General features: G+C 39.5%; 1 protein-coding gene across 5 annotated transcripts in view; it reads left to right on the top strand.

Annotated features, from left to right (window-relative positions):
* Positions 1-21,424, top strand: part of LOC146611057 (membrane-associated guanylate kinase, WW and PDZ domain-containing protein 1-like) — a 92,265-nt gene that overhangs the window by 12,193 nt on the left and 58,648 nt on the right. For all 5 annotated transcript variants that reach the window (XM_085344301.1, XM_085344298.1, XM_085344300.1 and 2 more), the window contains exon 2: positions 13,952-14,068. In XM_085344301.1, the coding sequence (XP_085200427.1) occupies positions 13,952-14,068 (117 nt within the window). The remainder of the gene's footprint in view (positions 1-13,951; positions 14,069-21,424) is intronic.

Below are 21,424 nucleotides of genomic sequence, written 5' to 3'. Positions count from 1 at the left end.
CTGACCTGAAGCTGGCTCGAATCTTATTAAGTTTGCAGAAGAAAAATAATGTTGTACTCTTTTATGTTTACTTCTGTTCTCAATATAGAGCTTCTGTGTGAGGTTATATATGGTAGCTTAGTCCGTTTAATCAGTTGAACATCACTGCAAATGCCACAGTCTGACCAAAATATCCTCAGATAACTGTTTTAAAATAAGGAGCAGACATGGAGGGGGGATATTTTTAAAACTCTCAGCAGAAGACATTATACGATGATAAAAGCTAAATATCGGTTCCTGCTGTTCTTTTAAGATAAAACAGATCCATGACACCTTCTGGGACTGTTTGCATGCTTCTGCCTGTACAAGGGAAGGACTGACCTTGGGCTGCAGCTGTTCATCACAATTTGGCAGCATCTGGCTGTGCTCAGGGGTGAGGTGTGCCCATGGGGGAGCTGGGCATACAGAGAGTAGAAATACTTTGTTCTGAGCTGGTTGCATAGAGGATAGGACTAATTAAAGCATAATCCATATAGCTTTCTAGATTAGAAAGATCTATTTCTGTCCTCCAATTGTACATTTAATACACTGAACATTTAGTTCTTCAGTCCTAAAGTTAGCAATTCTTGTACATTTGCAGAATGGCGGAAGAAAAAGAAGTTTGGCACGTCTTTAAATTAAGTACAATATAATATAATATGGTATAATATAATATAATACTGCATGATTAAATCCCAAAAGGTTGATTGTGTTCATCTAGACGTAGCGTTTTCAGTGGGGGAAACATTTCGTCACTCATCCACGTGACTTCTTCAGCTGACTGCAGGTTTCCCCAATCTTATAAACATTACATTTGCACAATAAATGAAACTAGCACCACTGAATGAACAATGGGCTGGGAGGTCAGTTCCTTGATCATTAACATGGAAATTCTCATGACCATTGATCAAAGACCACTGATCAGTGGACACGAGTACCATTCACAGAGACTTGGGGAATGGCTGCAATCGCAGCATTGTAAGATGGCGAAAGATGTACCCTTAAGCCCCCTCCACGATTCAGACGTGGTCTTTCCCTTTTCACGTAAATGGCCTCCCTGACTCGCTGCTCACACTCGTTGCTCTCTGTCCAGGATGTGTACATCCTCATCCTTGAAAGAGTGTCCACTGGCCTGTAGATGTATGGTTTAATAAGTGTATAATACTGTGGCTCTCAGTAGTGTAAGGTGTAAGCAAAGGATTTTCTGTGCTGATTATTAAAGTTTGCATGCATGACTAAATGAATACAGGGTTTCAACCTTTCTATTTCTGCTATTACAGATGTTTTTTTGCAACCCTTTTAAAAAAATGATCAAGTGTTTGTCGTACAGGTGGATTTAAAATGGATTTTTAAGTTACTTTTGTTTAAATCGAGCTTTGCCCTACCTTTAACAATTGTTTTAATGCCATGTAACAGTTTTAGTGAAGAATAGAACTGAAGAGTTTATTTAATTCCTACGATAAAAATAGAAGCACTTGGGTGTGTCACAGTTATGATTTCGGTGATTAAAGATCCTTCTCTGTCTGCAGTTATGACAAAAATGAAACCTGGACTTTCTCAGATAAAGCTGTCGCCTGACATTCAAACAGAAAATAACTTTGCTATCAAACTGAACACAAACAGACTTTCTTAGGTAAGTTGAAGATGTCTGACACATTAATATATACATTTCTTATTTTAATTCGACAAACTCAAAGGCTATGTCTCTAGCGTGACTTTGCGGCAGATGAAGTTTGCACAGCTGTCATGGTGAAATAAGAATACATATATAAAATGTAACAATTTACATAGAGGATTTCCACCAGACAGGTTGTTCAACTCTGAGGGTTCTTTCTTTAATTCCCTTTTAAGTCTTTTTCATCTTTTGATTTAATTGGGAACATAGTTTCATAAGATACATTAGCAAAGTTAATAGTTGTAACTTTTGTCTATAAAAAGAAACCTCAAAGTCTTTGGAGAAGCATGGAAAAGAGGAAAGAGTTGCACAATCAAAGATGCAACTGGAAACATTGCAAATGATGAAAGCAGCATTCAAAATGAAACACTGAACAAACTGGTCAGCAATAACCGCACAGTGCAATCACACGCCACACAAAATGACAGCTTCATTATCCATATGTAGCTTGTCGTGCATGTTTTCAACAGGAAAAGCTGTTAAAAAGCCACAAGGTCTTAACTATGTTTGGCGACAATTAAAACACATCCTTCCTTGTATTATATCTTGAACACACCACTGACTTGAATATGCCTGAGTAAGCACTGGAAATGGTCCAGTCTTATTGTCATGGCCCTTCTTGTCATATTAACGTAAAGTATGTGGGAAGGAAGGGATTACAAATTAGGTTTAAACATTCATGTGACAATAGCCTTGACTACAATACACCCACAATGGAAGTAATGACAAAAGACACCCAAGAATGTTCTTCACTATAATCTGAAAACATCTGAAAACCTATTTTTAAAAAAAACAGATTCCTTCATGAATACTGCTCCTACTTTTGGTTGATATTATAAGTGTTGATATGCAGTCACCCATTACCAGCAGCCTCATTAAAAGAGAGCTCAATAGCACAAGTACTTGACACATTATATCACATCAAACACTACGTCGTATTAAAGCACTTAAAGCATTCGCAGTTAAACTTAACAGAAGCAGAAGTGATTGGGAAGCAGTGCTTAATCTCATTGTAGTGATCTCAACAGACTGATGTAATATGTGGTTAAATTTCTAAATGAAAAACTTATGATTTTATTGTGTTTTTTGACCCCCCCTTTCTTACTTTTAAGTCAACTTTAATCGCTTTCACATGTTGTTAAGATCTTGTTTTATTTAATGTGAGTCCAAAACTGATTTGCTCTCTTATATGACTGAAAAAAGCAACAAATAGCTTTAAAAATAGCTGAAATATTAAGTTTTATATTAATAATTTCCATTGCAGAAGACTTCCCATCTTTAGGCTCACGGGTCCACATCGCCACTCGCTTGGTACGGCAGCATGATGAACCCCGCAAACACTGCCTCTTCATGTCTTTAAAGGCCCTCTGATCCAGCCTTTTTTGTGCTGTCCAGCTGTGAAGGAGAATCTGTGATTTCTTATAGTCTGAAGGTCGGGGAATTGATGGTTTGATGGTCAGTGATGTATGAAGGACTGCAGTCTACCATTATACACAGACATATATTCACTTTTAGTCTGAAGCAGTTCAGCACCGATGGTTTATGTGCAGAGAAAACCTTACTTGACATAGGTTCTTGTGTTGCTTAAAATGCCATCTTTTTGTGCATCATGTGGTAAATCTTCCAATTTTTTTGTCTTCATTATTTTGTCTCTTGTTTGTAAGAGTCTTTTTTATCTTTTTGGGTTGAAGTCTGTCCATTTTTGCATGTTTTCTACACTGCGCTTACAAAACGGGACAAGCTCTTCTGTTCTCTGGACCATCTGTTAAATTGTCACCCATGGGGATGCTTAGATTTAACCAACCAATAAATCACATTGCATCACCAAAAGCCAGAAGCGGTGCATGAGTTTGGGAGGCAGCATCCTACAACAGATCATCCGATTTTTTTTCTGTTCACGCTCTGCTGCACCGTTTGATTGACTGATTGTCTCTTCGAGTTCTTTTCTCTAAACATAATGTTTTCATACTGTCTCGTCTGTCTTCCCGTTGTTTTCTTGTGTCTTCTTTTTAAGGAAAGAGAGCTTGTGTTGTGTGTTGAGGATGATTCTCTTTGAATAGCCAGGACTGAAATGCACCTGTGAAGGTTTTCAGCATCATAATAACCACACTGGCTGCTCAGATCTAAGGACTTTAGATCTGACTCAGGCTTTAATCTTATCTCAGCTGCTGATCCCCAGGTATCAGTCTGATGTGTGTTATGTGTGTTTGTGTGTTCATCTGTAAGTGAAACATTCTTGCTTTTTTTTGTTGTCCCTTATCGGTCTGCAAGAAGGTTTATTGAACCCACTTTATATCCTGTAATTCCTGCTCACTTTCTGGTTGGGAGTACTGTTTTTTCAGTATATTAGCTAAATCCTCTGACAAACTTGCACAGCTGGCATTTCTGAGATACTGCCACCTCTCAGCACAAAATCCTGGTAGCCATTGCATTACAAAGTGAGGAAATTCACATGACGGTTATAATTTAATGAATCTCCCTGTGGGTCCTCATGTTTTTCAGCTATACAGAGCCCTGTATATTTGATGGATAACCCCTAAGTTAGGAAGGGTATCTTTGTAAAAGTAGGGCTTCATATATGGTAAATTCATTATTACTTAGTTTAACATAGCAGAGAGTTTTTTGGATGTCCCGTCTCCTCTTCTCCCCTTCGAGCGAACTTCACTGGTTTGTTTGTGTGCTGGATCAACAGCACAAGCAGTCCCTTCAATTACAGCCCTCAAGGTACAAATTAGTGGTTATTACACTGGGCGGAGAAGCTTCCCATTTTCCACTCCTTCATCTAAATACATATAAACCATAATTCAAGCCTAATGTGGTAATTTCTTGTCTTGTGTTTTATTGTGTTTCATCATATACTGGCTGGTGATGAAATGTTCATCCCTCTGGTGTGATGTGCTCCAGACTGCTGCAGCAGTCGACAGGCGGGGGAATTAAAAGAGGAGGTGGGACACGTATCTCTTCCCTGTCTCATTGCCCGTGGTCATTGGCTCCTGTGAAAGAGGGGACATTAATGACAGAGGGGCCCTTTGTGTGTGTCATGACCAGGCAGGCAATGACATTTAACAGAAGCAGCCAGTTAGAACTGATGGCACGCTTGCATACCGACAGCTGTAGCCTGATGCTCTCTATCAGCATCAGGAAGGATTCAACTGGCCCAAAGCATCTTTTTTTTAACATATGTTGCCCATGGGAGGAAAACAGATACAATGGTGTATTAAAATAGTTGCTTTGTGTGCATTTTTTTTTTTTTTTTTTTTTTTTAGAAACGTGGCACAAAGAAATGTTTTTCCTTCACATTACAAATGAACTCGAGGGATAAGAATAGAGATCCTGCCATCTGGAGTGTGTTGAGTTTGGTGTTCCAGTATTTGACAGGAAAATCTGTCCGTGTTTAGTCTGTGTTAAAATATTTTTGGCTGTTTATCTTGGATCGTGCCCACATCATTTAAGATCGACCCTTGTCTCAAACCTCAGGTTTCTAGTCTTTCTTTTAGTTTTCATAGCTGAATAAACCTTTGATTCGCCTCCTTGTGCATGTTTTTTTTTTTCATTCTTTCTTCATCCTTTGTCCTGCTCAGCCTGTAACACAGAGCAAAGGGAAGAGTAGGCCTGGGTTCCTCTGGTTATATTTAGCAATGAACAGATGCAGCGCACTGGAGTGGAACATACTGCCTCTGTTCGCTTTGCTGTGTGCGCTTGTGTGTTTTTGCGTGTCTTTGACTGTGACTCTTCCTTCAAACCCATTCTCCTATCATGCTCTGCTGACTCTGACTCAGCAGCACAACGCAGGACAACTGGGTCAGGACTGGGTTCTGCATATTAAACTACCTTGACAAAAAACAAAGCTTACTATTAACTATGTGCTGCTAACTTTTTAAAAAATGACTTTTTCATATAATACAAATACAAAATAATACTGCATAGAGGAGAAGTGTCAAACATTTAGCCCAGATGGGTCTGACTGGCTTCCTGAAATGCTCCAATCTAGCATTTAGGAACTACAGAGAAGGACAGCATACAGTTAGAAGGCATCAAGTTGTGAAAATGAATCATGTAAAGAGTGGCTAACTAAACTGTGACGACCTGCCATACCACACCAAAGTAAGGTGACCAAGTTATGCGACAGTGTTTCCTTGGTTAAGGAGAGTTGAGTTTGTTTGCGATGACCGTACCGATTGATTGTTCTTTTCATAAGAAGGTTTTTTTGTTATGTTTTTTTAAATTTTGCAGAGAAAGGGGAAAAAAAGTCATAAATACTTTCGGCTGCTTCTTTATTCACGAGGAGCTGCCACATGTTATGGCATATTTTCATGCTGGGTGCCCTTCTTGATGCAATCCTTGCGTGTCTCCTCCCAGAACTGAACAATGTGTAAACGCTACACTGTGGAGGCACCAAGTCCCCTCTGAGAGGCATTTTTTAATGTTTGTCATTTTTCATGTTTGACAAAATAATTGTCAGATTAATAAATACAATGATTTCATTGCCATTCAAGCCGCTCTGTCCTCCCCCCCCCCCCCCCCCTTTTTTTTGCATTTAAAAAATGTGTTATTCAAAAAATATGCAGCAAAACACAAACACAGTTTTTGCTTATTGTTGTTAGCAAAGTTAGTGTAACTTTTAACTTTTGTGCAGTCGTGACTCTTGCTTTTTAATTGGCCAACAAAATATATATATATGAAAACAGATATAAGGAAGACAGACTGAGTTTTCTCACTTTAACATTGTGTCACTGCCCAGATGGTGTTATTTTGCTGAATATGATGCTGATACTCGGGTTCTCCATGGTCCCATTGAAAGCAGGATGTTACAGTGGGAGTAACATAAAAGGAGTTCTGGGTGTGGCTGGTTATGGAGGTAATTATAGGAGGAGATGGCAGAGGACCAGTCCATAGCTGTATGGCAGACCTATCTGTGATTGTTGTTTTTTCCTCTCCATCCCTGGCACTCTGATTGCAGGGCTGCTAGTGGTGAACATGTGCAGATGACCCTAAAAGCACTTCCTTTCTGTCTCTGTATGTTCATATGGCTATAAAGGAGCGACAGAAATCGTGTGTATGCATTCAGTTCCCATGAGAACAAAAATGTGAGATCCATGTTTAATATCACTACTATCAAGTCTTCTGTATCAGCTGTCATTAACTGGGCAGGGTAATGGATGTGTAATAGCTGGAGATTGCAGCTACTTTATCACACCGAGAGAGTCAAGTGAAGCACATCACTGAGAGCAGGAGTATTTGATTAGTTTTGTCTCTTGCATCCCACCCGATGTTAACCTCTCTCAGACAGCCCCTCCTTGTATTACTGGATAATGTAGAGTTAAATGCTCTCATCTGTAACTGGAGAGTCTAATGTTGACTGACGGGATGTGCTGAGACCCACAGGAAGCTGCTTAAACAATGGAATTTACTGTTTAAGAACCAACATTTCCAGTTCCTTCTCTGTGGCTATTATTTGGAATCAGCAGAGGAAATACAATATTATTTGTCACCTGGAGGAAATACCATTTCTTTGTTTAAGCTCAGGGTTATCAACCTGAGATTGCTTGAAACATTCACAGAAAGCATTTCGGTCCATGCGTGACTTTGTGCCACAGATAGAAGGACGCAGCCAGAGTGGAGCCTTCTCAGTTAAGCTGTGATCGAAAAAGCTATTGAGGCCTTCGCAGTTTTGCAGGACGTTTCTCTTTGTTCATCTCATCCTGATGTAGACCGTGTTATGATGGGGAAGAGCTCTAGATGAACTGTCTGCTAGCTTCTGTAAGTTACTGTTTAAACAGTTGGTTAGTACTATAGCTGAGATGAGAAGGTTAGTGCTACTCTGTGCTGTCACTGCTAACCTGCAGCAGCAGGCCCTTAGCGCACCATTAGGACTAGAAACAGTTAGGCCGGCTTTGACTGAACACAACAGAAGTTTGCACTAGCAGTTCTGCAGCTCTCTGCGTTTCATACCAGCCTCCCTCTGTTTCCAATCACTATGCTCAGCAGCTCAGCCAGCCAACAAAGCCATTCAACTATCAGCAAGGAAATTAACAGGAATTAAAACTTTCTTTAAAAGACAACATATTAGGTAATTTGAAAGAATGACTGGTGGCACCTGGAATTTTTATACCCAAATATCTTAACACGGTCACCTTTGCCTAACACCCTCTGCTTGGAAGTAAACCTTCTCTTAAGCAATAATCCGTCTGTCATCACCACAGGTGCCATTTTATAATAGGCAGAAGTGTGTGTGTGTGTGTGTGTGTGTGTGTGTGTGTGTGTGTGTCCGTCTGCATGATTGACTGTCCTGCTTTACACATAAGGGCAACTTGCCTACCGTTTAACATCTAATCGGTGCCAGCTGCAACTTCCTCTGGAGAAGGGAGGTTTCTCCAGAGGCTTGCTGGTGTTACAGAGTTATCTTTGGGGATGTTTATGTTTGCTTTGAGTCTACTTTAATGTAAATAAAGTGGAAAACAAGTGTTTAAAGTTTCCATTATTACCATCTTATCATACAATACACACTTTTCTTATGGTAATTACCACTTGCAGAGTATAAACTGTGCAGCATTCTCCCAGAGAGCAGCTGTAATTTAGGGATTCTTTCTGCTATGGCCAGCATGAAACTACGCCTGCTTGTGTGGTCTTTATCTTGGGATTAAACAGTTGTGTTGATTTTTTTTTTCGTTACACATGATTTGTCAGACCTTGGTTGCAGACAGTTTTTATGTGCTGTCCAACTCTTTTTTTACTACTACAAACACCTTTGTGGCAGAGGTGGAAGCAAAACTAAGGTCACTAAGTAAAAGCAGCAGTAGTAGTACAGTATTTTTAAAGGATTTTTTTTTTATTACATTTTCCTGTGAAATGTGGTAAAGCAAAATTACAAAGTTACAAATGAAGTGAAAGCACTCTGGTCTAAAATCTCCACATCTTTTTGTTTCTTTTTGTTTATGTTTTCTTATTAGAACTCACATAATTGAGATCCACCACTGGAGGGCAGCATCCTCTAATGACCACACATGGCTCATGTCATTTGCAGGTTGGCTCTGTGTTGCCATGGTAACGGATCTGCTGGAATCAGGCTTGCAGGCTATGAGGATTGGAGACACAGAGGGCAGTGTTGAGCTTTAGGATGGGAGATGAATCCCAATCAGCAGCTGAGCAGAGCTTCACAGGCAGACGGCAAACACACTGATATGGTGGATATTTCCTAAAAACTGATGGCAAAAGCTGCTGACTACTTTTACATAAAAAACAATCACAAACACCTCCACAACACCGCTGGTGTTTGGATGCCTAAGCCTGTGGTTTGAATGGCATGTTTATTTCCACACTCTTGATTGACACGCAGTAGCAGTGACTCGTAGTGACGACAGCTGCTCTGTGGTACTATAGTCTGCAGCTGCTTTGCACAGTCTTCTGCTGATGTTTTAGCCAGTCACGGCCATATGTTTGTGTGCTCTTGTCATCTGGCCAGCATGTTTTAATGCATGAGATTTTCTTTTTATCCTCTTCAAATGTCTCTTCTAAAGACAAGCTCTTATGATAGCCTCTCCAATTAACATCACATGATCACGACGTGGATGCATTTTGTGTGTATTTATCTCTGCTTTCGCAGTCAAGTCAATAAATGTGAGAATGTGTAAATCTCTATCTCTTTAGATGTTTAAGTGCACATGCTGCGTCCCCCAGCCTCCACCTCCATTTCCAAATTGAGACAGGGATGCATAACTAGATTTAAGGTTATGTAATGCTGACTGGAGGCATGGAGGATGTGTATAATCCACTCTTATTTGGGTTAAATCCATCTCTCTCCGGCGCTCTCTGTCAATCTGGAAAAGGACAGGGGCCCTTACATATTCACACATCTCTCTTCTGCCTCATCAGACTTGAAAAGCACCAATCTCTGTCACACACAGTCTTTTACCAGCCAGCTTCACAAACATCCTAACTCCCAAGAACCATCTCTCAAAGCGCTAATGTCTCTGGTGTCTCAGATTTTTCCCTGATGGAGTGATTTGATTGTTATGAAAATCAAGAATATCTTCTTCAACTTCTTAAAGGATCTATCTTATCATTTAGACACAGATTCTCTGTCATTTTCACTGACAAAATGGTATGGCATTTTTTGGGCTGCATGTGTTCGTGAAAGACATTTATACTTACTATATTGCCCGTGTTTACCAAAACTAAGGTCTGATATTCATTATTAAAGTAAGACAGGCATCATAATATGTAATTAATTTGATAATATGCCATAATAACTTTATATTACAGAAGATAAGATCAGAAAATATTCATATTTTACATAATAAAACTGTGACTATTGTAAATATGATCTTTGAGGAAAAGCATTTAACCATTGTCTTTTAACTAATTCATTGTCTCGCCTCAAATTCCTAACTATCCAAGCAGTTTTGCTGTAAGGATAGCAATGTTAGTCAGTCAGTCATTAACTACTACAAAGTAAATATGTCCTTTGGTACAAACATTTAGAGGATGAACGCACTATTTCTTGTGATCCTCTATTTTTTTTTTCCTGTAGCAGCTGCAACACATTCATGGATGGAGCCTGTGTCACTGCTCTGTGTGTGGCTTATGTATAGATTTAAAAAATGCACACCAGGCCTAGTAAAGAGTACAAGCATCACAGTTTTGCTACTGTTTATTAGCACTGCTGCCATCCTGGATCTGTGGACAAATCAGGGTTGGAAGGGTTTCTCCAACTTTCTGACTGGGAAGTTCCATTTGAAAATTCCAATTGCAACTCGAGATTTCTGACTTTCCACTTCCATAAGCCCTTGGTTCTTGTTTTTAGACTTCTTCTTTTACCAGAGCAGTTTTTACTTGCTTACATATCTTATTTTCTTAACCTGATTAAGAGACACCCATTCCTTATGGGCCATTCATACCCACCACACTGGATGCATTATGCACAAACACCAACACAACCAGCTCTGTACCAGTTACATCAGTACTGAGAGTGTTGGTACTTGCTGCAGTATTCTCCTGAACAATAGGTGTCACCACTTTGACAAAACCTCAATAACAGCACTATTACAGGAGGAGAAGAAACCAAACACAGATTCAAGGAAGCTGCACATTTTTTTAATCACATAATTTTCTTCCAGAAAGTTCAATCTGCTGCAGGATCTCTCTCTGTATTATCTATGAATCATTGAGAGGTACACAACCAGCCAAAACAACACCAAAGTGGAACTTGTGCAAGTGGATATGACAGATTACTGTGCAGAATTCAATGACTCTGTAGACTTTACACTATAAATGTATTTTTCACATTACATCACAGATATTAACATTTTCCCATGTTATAAGGTATCAAATCAAAAATGTATATGTTCAGTGCAGTAGTAGTATGTGCCTTTTTAAAAAACAAAACAAAAAAAGAACAACAGCATTATAAAGACTGTGTTTAGGAGAGATTAGTTGTGGATTAGCAGTAGCTGTATGAGAATGTCCAGTACATTCCCAGTAACAATACAGCGCTCTTAGCGTACACAATACAGGGATCTCCATTCAGCTCATGGTGAATTGAACAATTCACCATGTCCATTGTTCAAAAAATCTGTGGAACACTGCAGCGCCGTCGTCGCTGAGATATTATCTCCACTTTTTACACCACATCTGGTTGTTTTTGTTGCATTTTAAAGCTTTGTGTCACATGCTGCTGGAAAACCGCTTTAAATAGGTCAAGAAAAAAATTGTGTTTTAGTTAAAGTCCTTGAACATGGTAAGAAATTGAAAAAAAAAATCCAAGGCCCCTTTTTCTTGCTGTAATAAAAATATATCAGAAATTGTGACACGGCTAATATGTATCAAATCAAACCATGAATTTTCCATGAGAGGAGTGCTTATTTGTTCAACATCTTTATAGAAATATTTTTTAATTTTACAGTTTAACTTGCAGAAGGCTGCATCTTCACCACCAAACCATTTGCTCATTTGCTTTGCACAACAGCATTTGTAATTCAAAATTCAGGTAGAATATAAATAAACGGCATATAAAGTGCATGCACACACACACACACATACGCATGCCACAGTGGTGCAGTGGTAATCTGTGATCCACATGCCTATAATCCTCATAAATATTGAATATTTGATGACTTTCTCATTGATGGAGCATGACACCTAGGCGGCCCACCCTCTGCTAACTGTAACACCCGTGGGAGGGGGGGTTGTTCCCGACAGCGGTCTAATCTCAGGGAAAGCATCTGAGCCAGCAAAACTGACAAGACAGTAAAGGCGCCCGCTAATGTATGTGTAACACATCTTATTTTAGATGAAGCATTGTTTGTATAAATCAAATCGCTACAGACATGAAAACAGCAAAGGATGCAGTGATTCAAAAAGATGTGTGCATGTGTGTGTGTGTGTGTGTGTGTGTGTGCTTGCATGTCTGAGAGAGTATGCTGTTGTATCTGTTTTTCCTCTTACAATCTGACTTCTGCTTGCCTAGCAGGGACCGTAATGATGGTCGTCAGCACTGGCTGGTTGCTAGGTAACAATTACCTGACTGTGCTTTGCTTGCACTGAATTACACGGTGGGCTATGTGTGTGCATGTGTGTGTGTGTACGTGTGTGCACAGAAACTGAAATATACAACAACATAGAATCTTAGCCACTGTCTCCAGTTTTAGGGCAGAAAACACCCAGGAGCAGAATCACTGTGGTATTATTAGCCCAGCACTCTTTCTGAATCTTAGCTGTAAACTTATTCTCAACTTCTATTTTAATATTGTTTTCACAGAGCTTCAAATTTGTGTGTAAACAAACTGTTTTGCAACTGTAATCTCATTCTTTATTCATGTTTGATTTAGATGTTTTTTGTTAATTCTCTGCGCCTTGCATTATTGGTTTTACTTCAGTGTTCAAGTGTTTATGGTCGTGTCCAAGTAGAGGGTGGTCGGGTGGATGTGACGAGGGGCAGATGATGATGTCACGTTACACGAAACCTCAGGATAGATGACCAGTAGTTTTGGTTTTTTTTTTTCCTTCTGATGATTCTGCTTTGTCTCTTTTTTTGTAATGTTTTTCCTACTTCTGAATAGAATTTTTTCCAAAACTGGAAAACCTTCCTGCCTCCTTCCTGGCTTAGACTTCTCCACCCTGAAAAGCCTTTACTGAAACTAAAGGGTTTTAGTAAAAGTACTTCACTGAAACTCTACGGCTATGGCATTTCCAGGTCTAACTGCTCTCTACCATTATGAAGTTCTTATTTGAACTCAAACCATTAACCATTCTATTAACTTGAACAAACTTTTATCTTTTAAATTTTGCTTAGTCGTTGTCAAACGAAGGTTAAAAATATGTGCTGTATGACCTGCTCCTTGGAGGTGTACTAATTCAGGAAACAATCATACTGATCTTATTCATAGATTAGAGATACCCTACTGACACTGATCGCTTAGGTCAGCAGTAGTTAGTCACTTCATGGATCAGCTGGATCCCAGTTGACAGAACAATTGGCCCTTTTTATGTTACTGTAATGTTAAATTCCCTCCAAGTCCCATCAGTTGTAAAGTAAACAATACATCCTCAGTAAGGGCACTGACCCTGGCATCAGGAAGCACAGATCAAGGAGAGACTCCTCTACTATGAACTGATCCCGACAGGAGGCCATGGCACCTCCCCCAAGAACTGCGTGCCAGCTCTCCCAGACATGGATGATATATTTGGAGATCATTAAATGGTCCTAAATGAGACCCTGGCGTGAGAGCGAGCTCTGACCATCTGGCCCCATTGTGAGCGCCGGAGCTCTGTTCAAACTCAGCCAGCAGCATCCTCACGCCTGATTGGATGGTTGATGAGTGTGCATGAATATTCCAGCCAATCAGACAGCCTTATAAACAATTACCCAAACCTCCCTCAGTCTCTACCTTTCCCAAATAAACGGACCATCCTAGTACATAATGTGTGTGTTTCCCTGCTGTAGTCAAACTGTTTATAAGGCCCCAACTCTTTTTTTACATTAGCCCCATAGTAAGCACCACTAATTCTCTTGTGATAATATGTGATAATATTATCACATATTTACTGTATTCTTCACTATGAATCAGATGTATGTGTAACAAGTTATTGTTTATTTACTGTCTGAGAAAGGTCTGGTCCTCTGTCACTATTTGAACAATGGAAATGTCGTGGCCTTTCATGACATTACTTGAGGGTGAATGAAAGCATGTCAGCGGTGAAAAGATGTCCTTTTTTTAGGTTTATTTATTTGAGCTGTTTTTGTCTGGCCATGTTTTCCAGGTCACAAGCTCAACAAGGATCTGAAGCACTATCTGAGCTTGAGGTTTCAGAAGTCTTCTCCTGACCACGAACTGCAGAAGACAATCCGAGCCAACCTGTATCGTCATGCTGTGCCTTGTGAGTATTACTTTTTGTTGTTTGGGTTTTGTTTTTGTTTTTTACATAATTTCTTCATCACTGGCTTATTTTATGGCTTGTTTACCATCTTTTTTTATTTAATCCTTTCCTTTTTTATATAAATTATTCTGTTAGTCTTTATGTTCTTGTCATCATTTAAAATTCGCACAAGCTTTGCTTCTAATCAGCGAAAGGGGAAACATGTATTTTTCAAACACACTCGCTGTCATTTTTCTCATTACTGCCCATTAAAGCCACTTGTGTTGACCACGCCAGAGTACCATTTTTGCAGCTGTCTCACATCACTGTGAAAGATACAAAAAACATGGCTCAAGCCAAACACTCCGCGCTGTGCCAGACTCCACAGCTGGGCTCACTTACGTCACAAACAGTTGGATGTGCGGCTGGGTAACACAGCCCAGCTTTACTCAGTTCATTTTCCTACTGTACTCATGTCACGTTTGTGTTTCCAAAGCATTTGGCTTGAATTGTGTCGGCCACGAGGCTTGAGGCCTTAAGTGTTTCAGCAAAGCAGCACAGTAGATGTTTTCAGCTTGCAAGTGTATGTTAATGTTTCCCCCTGAGAACTTTATCTGATTATGATATGTACAGACATTAATTAAACAGGCACAACAGAGATCAGCATCACCATGACCACTCGCTCCTGTTTCTCTGAAATGGGACTTGGTGTTGGTTTGCATGTGTTTGCATTGCAGTGCTTCCTAATAAAATGTGGCTTCTAGTCTAATGGATTTTTTTCTCTCCCTGGGTCACTCTCTTGTTCTTTGCCTTTTCGCTCTTTGCTCCCCATCTCTGGGTGTCTTTCTCTTACTCTCAGCCATGTGACTGGTAAATCTGCCTCTCTGAGCCTCACCCGGTGCCCTCCCTGGGATTATGATGTTCTGATATATTGAAAATAGATTCCTGTCCGATTATGTGATGAGCATGTTGGACTCTTACGAAGTTCATTGTATGATGGAGAGGCCCCTGTGTGCTAGGACAGTGCTGACATAAACATCAAAACGAAAACTAAACAACAAGAGATTTTCAAAAGAATGCTACTGTAAGGTGGTGTAAGAGAGACCCAAATGATTGCAAGGATTTGTTTCTATTTTTTTTAACTTTTTTTCCCTAAGAAATTGTGGATACAAATAGAGATACAAAGATCACTTCCTTTTTAGAGATAACTGTCGGCAGATTTAGTAAAACTTTTTAAGATGTCTTTAACTGCAAGAAATTAATCTTTGGGTCATTGCACACTGGTTTTTATTTTTACAAGAGCGCTTTTATTAAGAGGCTGCACTTTTATCATAGCTGACTGATGAAATCCACAAGAGAGGAAATGTACCAGTGCAACTGAATTGTCATCATGAAGGTTGGTTTAAGTCTCTAAGGTCAGTGAGGAGTGAGATGTAGGCAGGACTGTGCCTTGTATGCTCTCTCTCAAAGACTCTCAATGTTTTTAGAGCTCTTATATTGTGCTTTTATGACTTGTGATACAGTGTTTAACTGATCCGTCATTGACCTTAAAGACTCTCCTAACAAATGTGTACAGAACAAACCTCTACATAGCTAAACTTAGCTGTTAACAGGACTAAATATCAGTGTCAGGGACCAAACAGTAAGGCACATGGGGCAAATATGTAAGAAGCATTTTTTTTAAAATCATTTTTAATTAAATGAAAAATTGTAACACTGTCCACAAAATCCCAAATGGTGTAAAGACATCCAAAAACTCAAAATAAATTCAACAAAAGAAAACCCAAGCTGAGATTAGGTTTATATATCTAACTTCACCTAACAATTCAGGCACACGGATTTAATGTAGACACAGGTTAGACAGAAAAGGGTGGGGCACTTAGCCAAACAATAACAACGAACAAACTTAGAAAACTTTAAAATAACATCAGTCAACTAATATTTCTTACAAATCAAGATTAACTTATATCAGATATAATCATATTTCTAATATATATCTATATAGATTTTTTCAAGTCTCCCTCCCAATTTCATATCCCCTGTTTTCAGTCCACTGTTGGACTCTTCCATTTCCTGCTCATATTGTATAAAAATCTCTCTAACCCAGCTGGTCAGTTTTTTGGAGCATGGTGGAAACACTTAGGGTAAATGTTACTAGCAAATAAATAAAAAAGCCTAAGACAGAACTGGTCACTATGTACTCAGATTCGAAAACAAATGCTTTGAATAAAGGTATTATCAAAGCAAGATTATGTGCCAATTTTTTTATTTAATTATGTTTGTGTGAAAGATAAATAAAAAAAAATGAACACTGAAGGGTGCCTGGTGGAGCCACTACAGCCAGTAACATGTTCACATTGGTAATGCTGATATGTAGCTGGTGTAATCTACCAGATTTGCAACAATAATTTAGCATGTGATTAACACTAAACACTAGGGGTGGGGAAAAAAATCGATACTGTGTAGTATCGTGATATTTTGTTTGCTAATAATGTATCGATACAGGGACAGCAGAAATCGATATTTTGTTACAAAAAAAGTTTTTGTGGACTGGAACATGCTCTGACTTCAGAGCATGTTGTTCAGCTCCTTTTTCTGAGCAAGAATCCTGACATTCCTTCACTGTCCAAATGTGTTTAACTCTTTTTTTGGCAGCAATAAACATGACAGTTTACTTATTTTAATTTAAGACATGTTTTATTTTAATTAAGTTTAAAACTTTTTTATTTAATGTAAAATTATATTTTGTTTTAATTTACTTTCAAATTCTTCAGTTGCTGAAGGGGCTGCATAGTTTTCATAAACTGCATAGTTCACAATAGCTATAATTGTACCAGATGGTTGCATTCAGTTAAGTTGGACTAGACTGTAATACAAACCGTTCAAGTTTGTCAACAATAAAACTGACTGAAATGAGAGAAAGACTGAGTGTGAAACTTTGATATTAGATAAAATGAATATTGATAAAGTTTACCTTTATGTACAGAATCTGAATATTGCAAAATATTTTTAAAAATTGCAATAATATCGTATCGTGCGTTAAGTATTGTGATAATATCGTATCGTGGGATGTATGGTGATTCCCACCTCTACTAAACACACAGACTGATCAACCAAGCTATTGGTTTTGCTGGTTTGGCGTCAAGGTTGTTGAAACGACCGATAAAAATATGAGAAACGGTCATAATAGCAGTCGAATATAATATATACTGACATGGCACTTTGCTGAATATAATGTAATCGGCCAATTACATGGCAGCAAGCTAATGCATTTTGACGTGGTCAAGATGACCTGTTGTAGTTCAAAGCAAAGATCTGAATGAGGAAGAAAGGTGATTTTAAGTTCTGAAAGATTGTTGGTGCCAGATGGGCTTGACTGAATATTTCGCTCCACTGGAATTTTCCCACAGGACCATCCATAGAGCTTGCAGAGAAACACTGGAAAAACATAAAAATATCCAGAAGGCGACAGTATTTTGTATTGTCCTCAGAAGAGAATGGCCAGACTGCTTTAAGCTGATGGAAAACAAACAGTAGCACAATCACTTGTTGCACTTTCTGTATGCAGAAGAAAATGTAAAATTGGAAAATGTTGCTTGGTATGAGTCTACTTCTACTTCTGCATACTTCTACTTTTGCACATATTCAACTCTGTATATTTTATATATTTTATTATTATTATTATTATTTATTTATTTTTTTTTTTACTATTTAATTTGTAAAAATGTGTATACACACACACACACACACACACACACACACACACACACACACACACACACACACACACACACGTAGGAAAATATTTAGTATACACATCCAGAAATGCATACACTATTATATATTGTACATATATTTATTAGTTTCAGGTTGGCCATTCTTGTATTTTGCTCGTTTGTGTTGTTGTGTTTGCACATCTCTGTTGCTTGTGGGGCTCGCACACAAGAATTTCACTCGCATGTGCTGTGCCAGTGTGCCTGCACATGTGATGTGACAATAAAAGTGATTTGATTTGATTTGATTTGATTTGATTTGCATCTAGCTGGTAGGATCAGAATTTAACCATGAAAGTATGGATCCAACCTGCCTTGTATTAAAAATTCAGGCTGATGATAGTGGTGTAATGGTTTTGGGATATTTTCTTGGCACATTTTGGGCCCCATAGTACCAGCTGAGCATTGTTTAAACACCACATCCTGGATGACGATTGTCACTGACCCCGTCCAACCCTTTATGGCCACAGTGTGCCAATTTTCTAATGGTTGCTTCCAGCAGAAAATGTCACAAAGCTCAAGACAGATCAAACTGGTTTCTTCAACATGAAAATGATTTCACTGTACTCAAATGACCTCCACTGTCACCAGATATCTTGCACAGGAAATTTGCATCATGGGTGAGCAGCCAACATGTTTGCAGCAACTACTTGATGCTGTCATGTCAATATGGACTAAAATCTCTAAGGAATGTTTCTAGCAAATTGTTGAATATACATATATTCAACAAGTTATATACCACAAAGAAGGCACTTTGGAAAGCAAAGGGGGTTAAACCCAGAACTGGTAAGGTATATCTCATGAATTGTCTGGGTACGTTGTTGAGGGGACATAAACATCTGTCATTTATCTGAATTTTTTGAGTATTACAGAGTATGTTACAGACTAATTTTTGACACATGACGTCAATATCTTCACACATTTACTATAGATTAAAATCCCCTACTGCTCGTTCACTGGGCATATCATTAATTTGTCATTTTAAAACAATACTATAATGTGACACTTACACTCAAAAATATTTTCCACTACTAATCAGTCGCTGCTTATATTGGATGTTCTTTCAATTCCTTTATTTGGTTTGAAGAAAATATTGAAACGGTGTCCAGACCTGTTAGCCTTTGGCTGGTAGTTTTTGGCTGGTATCCTTAGATATGTATATAGTTTTGTATATATTATCCATCCAGGACCTTTTTCTTGTGACGTCTGCTCCCTTGTTAACCAGCTATTTTTTTTTTTTATTTCCAACCACCTTCTCCACAGATGGGGATGGTGGCTTTCTCTACATGCATTGATTTTATACCCCAGTGTTTGTAGGACTACTGTGATAGTACTGTGTATGAGCTCATTGGTTTCAGTGATTCTGATAGTAGGGCTGGAGGTGGTTTCACATCTGAACGCATTCTTGTCTGTTGGGACTTTGTCAGTGAGCTCAGGGAGTCTTGTCCTTGGTTTTGTGGCTACCTTTGTCACGGTCTGAGGAGGCAGACCATGCGGTGGACCCAGGTGCGAACACACGAGAGTAGACTGGAGTAAACTTAACTGAAAGCGAGCCTTTATTGTGACTGGTGACAAGGAGTGCAGACAAGGCAGAAATGCAGTGACAAACTAAACTATGACTAAACTGGGAAAGTAAAACTAGGAAAAAACTATGAAGACACAGGAAACCATAACTATGAATATAACATTGAATACAGACTTTCAAAGTAAAACAGGAAACATGGAGATTAGACATGACATGAACTAAACATAACCACGCAGACATGACGCATGAACCAGGGAGACTTAGTACAGGGGGAGATTACATAAACAACTAAGGAACAAGACTAAACAGCAATCTAGAAATTAACTAGGTGAACTAAGCTAAGGCACAAATAAATACAAAAGATACATAAAACTCAAACACTGGGTCGCTCGACCCAGGACCATGACAACCTTGGCCACATCGTTCATTCTCAGCTCAGCAGATGCTACTGCTACAGCAGTTAGGTGGGCATTACGTAGCTCAACTAGACTACTCCAGTCTATCAGGGTCAGCTCATTATGTCCACACTGCTCACTACTGTTCATATTGTTCTGTACTTTGGATCTTCAGCTTCAATAGTAGCTTTCTTACACTGACGTTATAGCATTGAGCTACCAGGTCAATGTGGATGTTTGCCTTCCACTTATCCATAGTACATGCATTGTAACATGATATGGCTTGGCTCGACTTGGATAGTAGCATTCCATTAACTCTTTGTCCGTGACTTGTTCCACTAGCCCACCTCTCATCAGTATTTGATGGTTCTCCAATACCTTGCTAAGCTGGGTAACAACTGAACCAGTATGACTTTAGTTGCATCTCTTGATCATCTTCCAAGGTAGGGTTGGGGTTTTAGCCTCGAGCTCCTTACTGGATGCATGGTTTGACCAGGATTCGAACCCCAACCTATTGTTCCAAAGACTATCCCGCTGCTATATAGTAAGCAGCTGGAAAGACACACAAAGACACACAGACATATTGTCTTGTGGCCCTTTTTGGGGCACAACACTGTGTGTGTGTGTGTGTGTGTGTGTGTGTGTGTGTGTGTGTGTGTGTGTGTGTGTATATAACATTGAAACGTTTATATTGTTTACCCCCTTTCTCCCTTTTCCTGTTCCGTCTGCTCACTCTTTAGTGACTTACTATCCCTGCCACCTCCTTTATAGTGTCTCTACCACAAACAGACGCACACATGCAAATATAGTCTTAGCATGACAAGGCAGAATAACAAAAGCAGTCAAATAAAGGACACACTTCTCAGCCCTGTGCTTCCTTTGTCTGTGTCTCTCGTGTCTCCTCCCCCTTTCCTGGGTACATGTGTTGCTCCCACTCCACTTGGTTGACTCGAACAGGTGCCTTTAGCGCTGACACTATCTGAGGTATTTCTTTTTGCTTTTGGGCTTGTGTGTGTGTGTTTGTGTGTTTATAGTAAGAGCACCTCTGCCTCAACCCACCCTCTTCTCCCGCATATCCCCGCTGATACAGATGGCCATTGTTATCATGTGCAGCAAATGTCACAATTGATAGACAAGTTGCTCTCTCGTGGGATTCATTTCTCTCTCACATCTACAGCTGCTGCTTGCGGATGAGGGTTATCTCAGCGTTTTGAGCAACAGAGTGAACCAATCTTCCCTCCCCCACCTGATCTCTCCCTCCCTCCGTTGCTCTCTCTCTCTGCTCCCTCACTCTGTCGTTCTCCTCTCTTCACATCAAATCCTCCTGTGAGTGTCAGCGTTCCTGTGGCTCGGCGGTGGCTGCTGCCTTCCTCAGTCTCTCTCTGTCACACTCTAGCTGCTCCCACCGTGTCCCTGCCTCTACTGCTCTCACCCACCATCTCCTGCTCTCTCTCTCTCTTTCTCCCTCCCCTCCTTGCTATCTTTCACTCCCTCGCTTCCTTGTTTTCCACTCCACTGCCGATCTTGGGGAAGTCATTGTGGGAGACAAATTTCTCTGTTTGCCGTTCACACAAAGAAAGGGATTACGGGTTGATTTGTTGGCTCCGGGCTCTCTCTGCATCCAGGCAAGTGGCAGCTCCTTATTCTATCCTTATTCGCTCCTTCTTTTTTTTCGCTCTCACCA

Source organism: Diplotaxodon limnothrissa, linkage group LG20, assembly GCF_057381915.1.
Source record: "Diplotaxodon limnothrissa isolate DT_005_m linkage group LG20, D_limnothrissa_male_GT1.1, whole genome shotgun sequence".
In the NCBI taxonomy this organism is placed as follows: Eukaryota; Metazoa; Chordata; class Actinopteri; order Cichliformes; family Cichlidae; genus Diplotaxodon; species Diplotaxodon limnothrissa.
Note: the sequence above shows the minus strand (reverse complement) of the source record. Positions and strands in the feature narration are given on the sequence as shown.